Source organism: Gavialis gangeticus, unplaced genomic scaffold (assembly GCF_001723915.1).
Source record: "Gavialis gangeticus isolate Ggan-Ray unplaced genomic scaffold, GavGan_comp1, whole genome shotgun sequence".
NCBI classification, from domain to species: Eukaryota; Metazoa; Chordata; order Crocodylia; family Gavialidae; genus Gavialis; species Gavialis gangeticus.
The window spans coordinates 15,959,920-15,974,003 of record NW_017729011.1 but is presented as its reverse complement, the minus strand read 5'-3'; the positions used below and the strand labels follow the sequence as shown (position 1 = coordinate 15,974,003).

General features: G+C 44.2%; 1 protein-coding gene across 14 annotated transcripts in view; it reads left to right on the top strand.

The window, feature by feature from the left end:
- The window catches only part of FNBP1 (formin binding protein 1), a 161,232-nt gene extending 147,539 nt beyond the window's left edge, over positions 1–13,693 (top strand). For 8 of the 14 annotated variants that reach the window (XM_019510665.1, XM_019510660.1, XM_019510663.1 and 5 more), the window contains 4 exons: positions 2,369–2,490; positions 2,862–3,001; positions 4,804–4,962; positions 8,075–9,456. In XM_019510665.1, the coding sequence (XP_019366210.1) occupies positions 2,369–2,490; positions 2,862–3,001; positions 4,804–4,962; positions 8,075–8,106 (453 nt within the window). In that variant the 3' untranslated portion in view covers positions 8,107–9,456. Of the gene's footprint in view, positions 1–2,368; positions 2,491–2,861; positions 3,002–4,803; positions 9,457–10,475 lie in introns of those variants that run through there. The other 6 variants (XM_019510664.1, XM_019510658.1, XM_019510655.1 and 3 more) reach the window with 3 other exon arrangements.
- Positions 13,694–14,084: the final 391 nt, after the last annotated feature.

Below are 14,084 nucleotides of genomic sequence, written 5' to 3'. Positions count from 1 at the left end.
CCCCCCCCCCCCCGTGGTGCCGGAGCCCTGGCTTCTGCCTGCAGGAGATGGTGGCTGCTGCAACTGGAGCCTGGCTCTCCCTCTCCTCCCCCTGCTGCAGATGGAACAGCTGGAGCAGAGCTTGTGATGGATGCTGGGCAGGATGTGGGCTGCCTGCTGCGGGCTCAGGGCTCCCCACACTGCTACCTTCCCCCAAGGGGCTCTGCAGCCCAGTAGATGGGACTCGGCACAAGAGAGAGCGCCATACCACCATGGTCACTGAGTTGAGGTGCTCCCTGCCTCCCTGGCAGCAGTGGGGAGCACAACTCCACGCTGCTGCTACTGTGCCTCACCTTAGTGGCCATGGTGGCACGGTGCTCCCTCCTGTACCAGGTCTTGCCCATGGGGTCAGAGGCAGCTCCTGCCCAGAGCTGGTCTGGCCCCGCTGCAGCCCCATGCCTCCCTGTAGGCACAGAAATCTCAGGGGACCTGTGCCCCCCTGCCCTCCATTGCCTGTGCCCTCCCCACTCCTCCAGTGTGTTGGCTGTGCCCCCTGCTCTCACAGACGTAGCTGCTTGGCTTACGTATGGTGCCCCCTGCCCCGATTGCCCTCCCCTGCTCCCCCCCAGCTCCAAGCACCCCTTTGCAGGCTGGAACTCTGCCAGCCTGCAAGGAGAAACCTGTGTTTTCTTGCGTTTTTGTCACTCTAGAAAACCCAGAATCCTGTTTGTTGTGACCTTATCTGCTGTTACGACCCCATTTGGGTCATGGCCTGCAGTTTGAGGACTGCTGCTCCTATTAATTAGTTCTGGTTCAGTAAGCACTTAAGTACTTGTTTACCATTAATGTGAATGCATTTAAAGTTAATCAATACTTTGTATTTTTGCTGAATTGGGGCCTTTTCACAATAATATGTCTGGCTCCTTCATTTGTGTGGTTGGCCAGCAAACTTGGTCTGCATTTTTCACCAAAGAAGATAATAAGTAGCAGAAGGAAGGATACCCTCTTCAATGCTCTGCACTCTTCCATTTGCAACAGAATGCCTCTCAGGTACCAAGCAAATTCCACTTCCATCCTTTCACAGCCAAAGTTTCATCTTCTCAGTAGCATATCTGTTGATGTTACTAAACTGGTGTGCACCAAGGAGTGCACTCTCCACCCAGTCCCTATTCAGACCTTGTGAGAATCCAAAGCAGGATGAAGGAAAAAAATCAATTGAAACACATTATTGTCCAAAGAAACTGCTTTGGAAAGTGTAATGAGGATCAATGGAGAGGGCTATCTGTATGTCTGATAGCTGGATAGAAGCCATGAGATGAAGCACATTTTAAGGGACAGTCTGCTGTTAACAGAAAGCGTTTAAAAGATACAAAGGCTCTCGATGGAATAATTGAACCCATTATCAATGCAAGCTATTGTAATTACACCAGAAGAATTATAGGGTTGGGGAAGGATTACATTCCACACTCTGGCTATGTCCATTTACGTCTACAGTGTTATTTTGGATGCTTTTTATATTTGCTTTGTTCTCTACTGCAGTGGCCTCCAAACTTTTTTGATCGCGCACCCCATCAGTATAAAATTTTTGAGCACGCACCCCCAACATATGTATATTTATTTATTTATAAATGATATACATGTACTACTCAGTGTAACAATGTACAAAGTTTGGAGACCACTGTACTACTGTACCTCTGCGTTGTGGAACTCCCACTCTTCCCTCAGGATACCTCGCATACCGTACGTGACACGTGACCGTCTGACATACGGACCGAGTGTCAATCCGTATATTAAATATTAGTAAAGCTTAATTTCTTTCTTATTTTTTTAGGTAAAAAATAAATATAAATAAAAGTTCTAATATTTTCTTCCCGCACCCCAATGGATCGCTGTGTGCGCACCCCACTTGGGAGACCACTGCTCTGCTGCTTGCAGTATCTCTTTGGAAGTTAGGAGCTTTTGCTTTCCTCCCAGCTACGGCCTTTTCCCATTTGACATTCATGGATTTTTTTTCCCCTCTAATGTTGATGAAATTCCCATGCTCCTTTTTCCTTACCTCATTGTTCCTAGACTAGCAGCATTTCAGTGCAGCTGTAGCAAACTACTGTTTCTGAACCTGTAGGGACAGCTCACACTGTTTTCAATCAGCTTGTACATTTTTTTGGCAACACTGATATTTTTAAAAATATGCTTAGAATGCAGCATCTGTATCCCGTCATCCCTGCTGACAGCAGCTTGAAGTGAAGTTCAAGTGCTTTTACAGTAGATGATTGTTTGCCTTTATTACAGCAATGTGAGCATCAAGTATAACACCAAAGAGCCACATAATGCCCCTTGGCTATCTGAAGTGTTCAAGAGACGCATGAAACCTGCTGCTTTCTTTTTGCAGGGCTGGCTGGCTGAGGTGGAGGGCAGGCTCCCCATGAGGACCGAGCAGACCCGACGACAGAGCGGACTGTATGAAACCCAGAATACCTCGGCCGTTAACAACTGTGCCCAGGACCGGGAGAGGTACAGTATCTGTACAGAGCTGTTCTGTTCAGTGTGCTAGTTCCTGTTACACCTTCATTTCATTACAAGTACCAGCAGACATTCAAGTGCTGCATGCAACATGGCTAATCCATAGCCAGACAGCAAGCTGCTGCTCTTTAAGAAAACAGTAATTTCCATACTTTGATACAAAATCATTCTAATTTGCCACAGCAGAAAATAGAATGAATGTTTTCCAGGAATTCCCCCTTCACATTGTGGAAGCAGCCAATGATACCAGCACATACTGCAGCTGCATGCTTGGTCTTGACTGGTTCTGCAGCTGAGTGTTTCCTTGTCACACTGCTCCTGAGACTGGTTGCTATAGTTGCTGTATATTTTCCTTTCTTGAGCAGCCCTGATGGCAGTTACACAGAGGAGCAGAGTCAGGAGAGTGAGATGAAGGTGCCGGCTACAGATTTTGATGATGAGTTTGATGATGAAGAACCACTTCCTACCATAGGAACGTGCAAAGCACTCTATACATTTGAAGGTACTGCTAACCCTCCACATCCATGTCACTTAGTGCTGATGTGTTATTTGTTTTAGGGCTGCCAGTTAATTGAAGTTAACTTGCGTGATTAAGGCAAAAGCAAATTAACATGTTTGCTTTTTAATTACGTTAATCGCGCACATTGTTTTGACCAGTGGAGAGGACCAGCTCTGGATCAGCTGGAACCCATGTGCACAGCCGTGACCCGGCCTGCCCTACACCTGCTCCAGATTCACCAGCCCACACTGAGCAGTGGCAGTGGCTGGGCAGAGGCTGCTGCTCTGCACGAGGGTAAAGTGACCCGTCTCCGTCACCACTGCTGGGCCTTACTTGCTGCAGCCACCTAGAGCCCGCACCTGGGCTCTCCTGTGGCTCCTCTCCGCTGCTGTCACTGCTGCCTCCGGGCTATGCAGCAGGGCAGCAGTGGCAGTGAAGAGGAGCTGCAGGGCAGCCTGGCTGCAGGCTCCAGGCAGCTGTAGTGAGAAGGGCCCAGCAGTGGGGAGGGGAAGGACCTGCTTTTCCTCCACACTGAGCAGCAGCTTCTGCCTGGCTGCTGTCATTGCTGCTGCTCAGCGTGGGCAGGTGAGTTTGGAGCAGGCATGGGGCGGGGCGGGCTGGGGTCAGGGCTGTTCCAGGGTGAGTCCGGAGTGGGTGCAGGGTGGGCCAAGGTCAGGGCTGGGACTGTGTGCTCTTGGTGCAGCAGCCTCAGGGTGCGTGGGCTCCAGGTTGTTGGGTGGGGCAGGTGCTGACAATTGTTTAACTGTGCAATTAAAATTGCAATTAATCATACCTATTTTTTTTTAATCTTGCAATTAATTGCAATTCATTTTTTAAAAAGTTTGTCAATTGTATTTATAATGAAAAGTAACAATGAAACAAATCCCCTTCGCTGTGCTTGGTGTAGTTCACACAGACCTTTCCCTGAAGAGCTTGATTGGATAAGACAAGCAACAAGTGAGAGGAAGGAACTCAAGTACAGAGTGGCTGGACCCAATGATCTTGTAAGGGCTCTTCCAGCCCCAACATCTATGAATCATTATTTCCACTCTCCAAATTTGCTGAGGACAGAGAGATAAAATGTTTTGCCCAAGGTTACAGGGGGAATGAATGCAAAAGCAGGAATTAAGTACAGACTTCTTGTGTCCTGTGTGCTTGTACAATAGCAGAGAGAAGACCAGATTTGTTTTCCACTTCATATACTTTGTTCTCTGAGGGCCAGATGCTACATTCATGCAAATCCATTAGAACTTTCCTGTTGACTTTAATGGGTACAAAGTGTGGCCCAGAACATCTCCCTGTTGTTTGCCAGGCAAGCATGCAGTTGGTTGGAAAAATCTGTATCAAATGAACTGTTTAAAATTTCCCCATAAGGAATATTTTTTATGTCAGGATTATATGAGGCACAGGTACTGCACTCAGCCATAGAACAGATAGATCTTTGCCTTGCTGCCATGCAGTGAATTGTAAATATACTCTGCCTATTGTAAACAGACACCCTGGTCTTTGGTAACTGCATCTCAGCAACATAACAGTAAAAGCTGAATATTGACTTAAGATGGTCAGTAGAACCCAAGCTCATGATACGTTACTGTTGTCTTCCTGGAATTTTCCACTGCAGATCTGATGTCAGTGCTGCACCCATCTAGGTCTTTGAATACATGCCTTAGCCTCCAGAATCCATGCTGCTTGTGATTAAAGGACATTGTTTCAATATATTTACTGAGTTTCCCCCTGGGTTCCCATGGTTGTGTGTGTGTACTACCTTGGGTAGGAAACTTAAACTGCTGTTCTCTGTGTTTCAGGTCAGAATGAAGGAACAATTTCAGTAGCAGAAGGAGAAATGCTCTATGTAATAGAGGAAGACAAAGGTGATGGGTGGACCCGAATCCGGAGGAATGAAGATGAGGAGGGTTATGTCCCCACGTCATATGTCGAAGTCTATTTGGACAAAAATGCCAAAGGTGCTATGACTTACATTTAATACTGTTTTAATTAGTTTGCTTGCTTTCACAGGGACATTCCTCCCTGAAATGACTCGGTGTTGCAGACGGGGCCTTTTTAAGGACTGGACAATGCCACAAAGTGCATTATTTCATACATTTGCATAATGAACTTGTATGACGTTATGTACTGTAAAAACTTGATTTTGCTTGGTCAGATAAGAAGATGCTGAGTGGTTAAACTGTTAAAATTTGGGGGAAGACCTGACTGTTAGCCTGAGATGACTAACTGCCAACACACAGCCCAATTTAACATGGGTCAGATAAGGCCATTCTTAACACCTGTGTGTCTTCACTAGATAGTCAATGGCTATTCCCTAGCTACATTTCAGCCGTAGTTGGAAATGAAGTATTTCTTTCAGATTTGACTGTGTGAAATGGTATACACAAACTAATTAGTGCTTTTTATCTCTGAATGTGGCAGCTTTTTGGAACCTAACCTATGCTGTAGGCCCTTTTAAATGGAGACAGGGGCCACCCTTTAGTTTCTACAGTAGGAGAAAGTAAATCTAACCAACATGGAGCCATGAAGTTACCCTCTCACCCTTGGTAAATCAGTGAAGTGGTGGCATTTGAAGAGAGTCAGGAAGTCATCTTTTGGACTTTTATGTTATTTTAGCTGTGAGACACAGGTAGCTACTTCTGCTCATGTACATGTAAGCAGTGAGGTACTTCTGAGCCCAGATTCATGCCTCTTGTTCCTCAGTTTTCTTTGTCACTATTTACAGCTGATGACAGCCGTGTTGCCTAAGTAGGAAAAGTGCATACAAAATCATGGTTAGTGTACAGGTGTGATGCTCTGTCCAAGTAGCCAGGAGCTGCCAGGATAACTGAGACATCAAAGAGGTAACAGCCCTGTATGAGTGCCACTGCTTTAGATCAGGAAGTTTCTGAAGTTCCCTGTTAGTGGCTTTTTCAATCTTTAATTCTGCAAGATACCTTTGAAAAGCTTAAGTGTATCCCCTTTGTGAAACAAGCCTTTCTGTCCATTGTAAAGCAGTAATGTTCAGGCTGGACTGTAGGCAACAGGTAGAAGGTCTTTCTGCAGACAAAGACCACACAACTCAATACACTCACGTTGCCTTGATCCAGTATTAACTGATACCAGGCCTTGTCCTCCTGAGATGAAATATGGATTGTGGGTTTATCTTGACCTAATCCAGAGGGGTTCTGCTAGTGTTGGCAATGGTAGGGTGAATTGAAACCCTTCCTTCAAGAGTCAGTGTAGGACGTGCAGCATCCTGTACCTGTTCATTCCCTGGTAAAGTAGTAGGAAAGTTGACTCTCAGTGCAGCCCCCACATTGCACACGGATGCAGAGAGCTGAGAATCCTTTCTCATTCTAGTGCTCTCTGGTGTGGAGATTTACTACAAGTCTGGCCTCCCCCGTTGATGATGGCATTTGCAAGCTCAGGCTTCGCTATTGTTTTGCAAAATGCATTATCCTTTCTTTGACCCCCATGGGGACTGCACTGAAGGGCCAGTAGAAATCAATAGGCTAGAACACGGGGGGCCAATCTGTGGCACAGGTGCCACAAATGGCCTGGGCAGCTTTTATGCGTGGCATGCAGCAGACTGGGGAGGGATTTGGCAGCACAGTGGCAACAAGGCAGGAAGCAGAAGGAAGAGCAGCAGATTGGGCAGGAAGCAGAAAGCAGAGCAGCAAACCAGGCAGGGGAAAGCGACCAGTTTGGCACTCAGAGAGGGTGTGGGGCTAACTTTTGGTACATCTGCCAAAATGTTGGCTCCCACTGGGCTAAAACACTTTTAAAAACCTGCCTCCAAACAGCAAGCATGACTCCTCTGCCCTTGGATGTACGTCAGGTATCACGTCCTTGGAGCGTTTTGTCAGGGTAATTGCTTATGAGCCCAGCAGCCAAGTGGATGGAATATGCAGCAGTGCATGCCAGTCTGACAGGGCAGGGAGAAATCCTAATAGTAGCAAAAGCAAGAAAATCCAGAATAAAGGCTGCCCCTTTTCTGTAGCTCATTGCAGACTGTGAGGATATTGCAGGAACCTTTCAATCTGAACACAAGATTTGGCATCAAGCAAAGCACTTAATACACTGAGGTTATTATGGAAATTATGATAATAACAAGATTGCTGCATCATCTTACAAATCATGTGTGCTGCATTATGAGTGGGCTGTTGACACAGCTGCAGTCATTTCCGTCCCAGCATTTGTTCATTTGTTTGCCCCTAATGTTTTAATCTTCCTTCTTTTTTTTAATCCCTTTTGAGGGTTGTGTTTAAAGAGCCATATACATGCCATTTCAGGAAATATGGTAACAAGCCAGTGAAAAGTCAAGTAAAATATACCAGAGCGACAATATTCAGAAAAATACTAATGAACTCGTTTCCTTCAGTTTCTTAAAATCTAAAGTGGAACCCCTCATAAAATTGCTTTTAAGACATCAGTGTGAGGGGTTTGAAGGATCTGCCTTTGGGTTCATAAGATAAGCCATGTGGTTAGTGGCCACTGAAGACAGGTTAAAATAGAAAATGTGACTGAGCCCTTCTTTCCACTTGAATAAGCTGCCAGAATCTACAACTATGTTCTGTTTTATGCAGGGAGACTGGGTAAAAAAACCCACTCCTTTAAATATTAGTTAAAATAAAATTGGGTTGAATTCAGCCAAACTCTGGATAAATTCATTACACCTCCGGCTGGGAGAGCAGATGCCAGGGAAAGGCCTTGTTCAATGACCCTGAAGCTGCAGTGAGAGGGATGCTAGCAGGACATGTAGGCATACCAAGCTAGTTCTATTTAGCAATGAGGCCACTATGGCACGGGCTGTATGAGCTCACTTGGGGCTGGGTACTTTATCAGGTAGCTGAAGCCCATGATGCACTGGCTTCTGTGCTGCTGCTGCTCTAACTATATTCAGGTAGGCCCAAATAGGACATGCCAGTTGCAGTCTCTCTTCTGACCACATTACAGACAGGAAATACTCATGAGAGTAGGGGCCCCTCAGTAAGCTTAGAAAGGTACGCCAGCGAACAAAGGTATTAGCAAACCCTTTCTCAAAAAGAGCAGTTCATGTTCATCTTGTCTTGCTTTCTTTTCTTCCAGATGTGTCCCAAATCACTTCAGAAAATCTCTGAGTAGGTTTGCATAGGCTCGTTCACCTTTTGTTCTACTGATTTGCTGCTATGGTTATTTTAAGAGGTGCATTTCAGAAGGTTTTCTTTAGAAGAGATGAAAGCACATACCACATCCCTGTCAATGAGAGACATTCTGTTAGGTACAGTTGATTCAGCTGCTGAACATCTGAAACTTCCATTAATGCTAGATATTTGCATGTGCAAACTAAGAATTGAAGATGTTGGATATTAATCTGCATGTTTCAGGGCTTATGCTGGCTTCTGACTGTTGGGGATCAGGAAGAAAATTCTTCTATGAGCAGGTTATCCGATAGCAACCTGCTGCAGGGTTTCTTATACTTTCCTCTTACGCATCTGGTACTGACAGTTGTTGGATTCTGGACTAGTTGGACTTTGGGTTCAGTCCAGTCTGGTCTGGCAATGTGTAAATGACTATATTACCTCGTAGTCGCCTTAGGAACAAAACTGTCTTTCAGTGATTACCACTGTGAAATCAAGATTGATATTCAAAAGTTACATAAAATAACCTTCTTTCTATTAGACCAACTTCCTGCCTACTTCTCCCAACAAAGATGCCATGTCCAGGAGAAATATTGGCCGTTCGGGTGCTGGGGAATGAACAGAGCCTGTTTGTGAGGTTTTATTTTTTGGAACAAATGTTAGAGCCACAGGCAGATTAGCATTTTGGTCCCTTTGTTTCTGTGGGCTCTCTACCCGTCACTGCATACAAATACGTCTCTGTGGACAGCCCGGTGATTCTAGCAGCTTTGTGGCTCTGCTGTTTATTTGCCATAACCATTATCTAGATTCTTGATGACTTCTTTTTTTTAACCATGCTGATGCACTTTTTTATCTTAGGATAGATATGTGATTATTTAACGCTTGCCAAAATATTTAGGAGACAATAATTATAAACTGGATTACGGCAGTCTTTTAAATTCCTTTTGTTAAATGCATCTCTATAGTGCTCCTCCTGAAAAGAATAATTTGTATATAGTGTAACTTAAAAACTAAAGTGACTTGAATTTTGATTGTTTTGATCTTATTTTTGTTTTTTATATATATTATGGTTTTATTGGCTGTTCTTCTGCCTAACAGAATTTTTGTTTTGATAATCATTGAACAAGACATGACCCTGTTACATTGATAAAACTTTTTGTTTCCCAGCTGTCTGCCTCTGCCAGAACTTTAATAGAACTTCCATTCTTCGTTAAAAGTTTGTAAAATATGGCCAGTGTGATTTGTTCCTCACCTATTCTTATTCTTTAAAGAAAGCACATCTGTTGGGTCTCTTCTCATAGCTAGCTGTATTCCCAACTCTTCCTCTAATAAACATTATATTTTCTCATTCTTGTGGGGTTTTTTTTTAGTGATTATTCATATAAGTTGATTCACTTTACAGACACGGAACAAATGGGATAAACTTTCCCTTTATCTGCTGCCCACTCAGAAAAGCATGTGCATACCAGAAAGGATGTGGTGTTGCCCTTTCTAGAAAATTGTTGTCACTGCACTTCTGTTAAAATGTTACCCCGCTCTCTCCTCTTTCCCCCTTGTACCCCACCCCCTTATTTAGGGACATGAGAGATGGGCTTGGATCAATATTCCAGATCCAAGTGCACTCCCAAGTATGGGGTTTGGCTCTGAAATTCTTCATGGGCCCAACTGTCTTGGACAAAAGCAAACCTCTGAAACTTTAGAGAGAGTCTAACAGTTGGGCCTGAACCTTATGGGTACAAACATGTAGCGAACAGTATTGTCAGAGGCTAGGAGGACAGGCATCTTTCCTGGACTTTCCATCAGGATGAAGGGTCTTCACTGTTTATTGTTTGTTAGATGGTCACCTTTCTTTGGATGCATGTATTGCAACTCCTGTAAAATGCCTTCTCCATATATGCATTTGTTTTGCCCACCATCATTCTTCAGTGTTGTTCATAGTGTCTGGGAGCTACGATGTGAATTGGCACACCCACTGCTCCTCTGCCAGTACAAAAAGCCAGTCCTTTCCTTTGGTGTGAATGATGTAGACTCATACTGGCGGGGCTCACTGTTGAATTTAGCATCTTGCGTGGCCCCCAGAAAGGAGCAGTGCCCATGGTGAAGTGTGACGGAGGTTGGCAGGCAGGGTTGACCTGGGGCTTAATGACTTCGAAGTATGCTTTACGCTGGCTGACCATGGAGACCAGGAAGGTTGTTCTGGCCCAAGGCAGTCCTTGAGTTAGAGCTGCTCCTGGCAGTTGTAGCCTGGTAGATGTCCTTGGTGCTGAGCTTCCCTTTTCATCCTTCCCCAGGCAGTGCCACTCTTAGGCGAGCCCTTCCCCAACCTCTGTCTAATTCAAGTCTTTCTTTTTGTCTCTCTTATGTTTTAGATTCCTAAAGGTGTTTGTGCTGGTGCAGGAACCTCGGGGCGAGCTTGTCACAGAAGGAGAAACAAATGGTCTGTTTACCCTGCAGGCAGTTCACACACACCCACGAGAGCAGGCGCCTGGTCTGGTCTGGAGTTAGCACTTGAGACAAACTAAAGTCTAAATTCCATCCCAGCATTACTCAGCCGCTTGCTCTTTTTTATGGCATGCTACTTGTGGCTCAGACTAACTTATTGACTCTCCCCACTGTTCTGCCAGCTGGGCCCTGCCCTTCTGTAGAACATGCTCAGCCTTCCCCTCCTCACCACTGCTCCCTGCCCCTTGACCAGATGACAAACTGCTGGCTGCACTTTGATACAAAGAGTAACCAGAGAATCCCAGGCATGTGCCAGATGGTATTCTACCCTCCCCTGGCCCTCAGTCCTTCTGAATGTATGCACCAGTCCATCAGCATTTCACACAGTGCCTTTGGTGCCACTCTTACAGGTAGTCTCATCAGACAGCTAGGAAAGGATGAACATACACATGGAAAGCCAGCTACAGGAACCATGTTACAGCAGCCAGGCTGGGCTCTTGAGTCCAGCAGCTAAATTTAACACATCAGAAGATGGATTCCCCAGAGGAGTCACAAATGTTAACACGCCATTTCACTTTTTAAAACATGGCAGGTACTTGCTCCCTCCACTTGTCCCCATTGACGTTGTTACATCCTGCCAGCCTAGATGCTCATGCACGTATGCTTGCTTGCTTTCCTGCTCGTTTCCTCATGTGTGCACGCACACGCGCGCGTGCGCGCGCGCACACACACACACACACACACAGGCATTTGGGTTTGAAGCCCTGTTCCCCTGACCACCAAGACCTCGTTTTCATTTTGTTTCAGCCAGCATGCTCGCCCTGTTGCCTTGCCTGCACCCACCTTCCAAAGGATCGCGTCACTTTGCGGTCCGTTGTTAATCTCTTTGCAGTTTTTTTATGCATTTCAGACCTGCCTTCTCCTTTTGCATGAGCTCCTGTGCACTCTCACGAAATGTGTTTGAATAGCAGAACTGTGGGGTCTGTTTGGTTTTTTTAAAAAAAACATAAAAGAAACTGTACTTCATGACCTCCTCCCATCTCACCACGGACTGACTTTTGGCCCTGGAGCTTCAGGTGGGAATTCTGGCTCATCCACTGTCACGTATCAACAACTCTGTCATCCTGTGCTCTTCGTAAGAGGAGAAACAGCTTGATGGTGGTGCTGTGCCTTGTCACTTCGCATAGTGGCAAGGAAGCTGTGCTGTTTCCAAATGTCATGTGATCCGGAACTAAGCTGCGTAGACAGGGGTTTGATTGCTTCCAAAAGCTTCTGCTCCAAGAATGTCTCTCTCATCCTTCCCGTCAAAGTCTTGACACTTGGATGCTGCAGTGATCCCATACCTCCTCAAATATTGTCTAACAGCAGCCAGTTTGGTAATAATTTGCCATGTCCTGTCTTATGAATCTGTTGATTTGATTGATTGCATTATGAGGAAATCATTTGGGGGGTGCAGGACTAGGAATATCCAGTTCTCATGACATTTTTCTGGGTCTTTTGCAAATGTACTAGAATTAGAGAAAACTTAAGGTAGATGCCACCACAGTTAATGGCCCTGACATGAGACCGCTGAGCTTTGGTTTGCAGGCATGTCATGTTGCAATGCTCTCTGCTGTTCTTATGAGCAGAGTCCATACTAAGATACAGTGAGTGGGAATCATGCTTTTTCTGTTCAGATTTGCTGAAATCTTTCTCGCTCGAGGAGATGGTTAAGTTCCTGTTTAGGTTAAACATTGTATTCTTGGCTTTGTGCTGTCTTTTATTTTTTTATTTCAAAATTTGACTTTTATATTCAATAGCACAAAGTCACTCATTTTTACAGTTAATGCTGTAGCTATTGCATTATCAAGCTTAACAACTACAAGCTTCCACAAGCAGAAAGACAACCAATTTCTTCAAATCTAATAAATGTGGCCTAGGAGTCTGCACTGTCAGAGAAGCTGGTATAAACTCAGAAACACCTTCAGCCACAGTATTATCAGTCTGATGGGTCATGATCAGCTGAACTGCCATCCTTATTGTTGCTCCTGTTTGTTTAACTCTTTAGATGTGTATGTGCCTGGTAGCAGAGTAAGATCAAATTGTGTGTACTGCTTGCTCTTGTGAGTCAATACACAGAGCAGTGATATAAATGTGCAGTGAGCCTGTGGTACTGCAAGATCATCCTATCCCTATCAGGGATCTAAATGGTTAAATAATCAGGAGTGCAAAAATTCTTAGCTGCTGTATTTTTCTTTTGTGCATCTGCTACACTGTTGAATCAGCAGTTAGAATTGGTTCATTTTCACCCTTTTTTGTGCCATCTGTGTAAAAATGAGAGAAAAGTTTGCTTTTATATATTTAATCTAGGTGGACAGTATATTATTGTCAGCCTCTGTGGAACATTTGAACCGTCGCAATATCAGTGTTGCTATATAGCGCTTTAAAAGGAGCATTAGCTTTGGCCATGCCAACTGATTTTTCTTTGGAAGTGTTACCGGAAGACTCTCTGTGGAGTTTTTATAAACTTGATGCCCATTTTCAGAAGCCCAGATTTGACAAGAAAACAAACTAGCACCAGTTGGATACCATATCCTACACAGCTTGTTTCTATTGTGTTTATGCAGGGTAAGAAGTAGGTAATTGTGGTAGAATTTACTTTCAGAATAAAACGGAAATAGATTAAATGTGTGACTGGTTTATAAAAACTCTGCTTGAACTTACTAAGATCACACTGCAAATGTGATTGTACATGCTATGAAACAAAATCTCACCCACACTTGTCCCCAGACAAAGTCTCTCTAATGCCCTTTCTTAACATCTGTAAATAGAGAAGAAAAAAACATATTTACTGATACTGAAAAGTTGTGTTTAATGCTGAGTATTTTTCAAAAGTTCTTTTGGTCTAATGCATATCAGTGTTTTTTTTTCCTCCCTGCTTGAAGTGTCAAAAGACCTAAAAGAAGCCAAATTCTATTTTAACATGATGATGTTGAGCACTTTTTTTATTTGTACTTGTGTGTGTATGTGTGTCTGAGCACTGAACTCTAGATTTTGGTGGCATCTCAGTGTTGTGATTTCATTGCCAATGTAAAAGGTTCTGGTGTTGCCCATTCATTTCTGGAGACAGAATTCAGCCAAATAAAGTGCTTCCATTTGAAAGCGATTATGGACCTTGTAACAGTAAATGGAGAGTCACCTACATATTTAAATAAACCTTTAATTTCAGAAATATAATTTCACTGAACCCTTGTGATCCTGTAGGGTTACAAGCAAAACTACCTGCTTGTTCCCACCAAAAAAAAAGCCTAGACTTGCTTGGCTTTTTACTGTGACGTATTATTACCCATGGGTCTACAGTAGCACTTTTGCCAGCACCACAGGTATTTTCAGATGGGAATTCAGCTGCGTGTTAAGTCATGTTTTAGCTAAATTGCAGCTTGAAACCCCTATGAGTTTCTCTTATGCCTCAGCATTCCCACTGAGCTGCTGGATGTTTTTTGATTTCATATCTAAGTGTTAAAAAGTTTCAGCTGGTAAAATGCTATGGTTGTGTT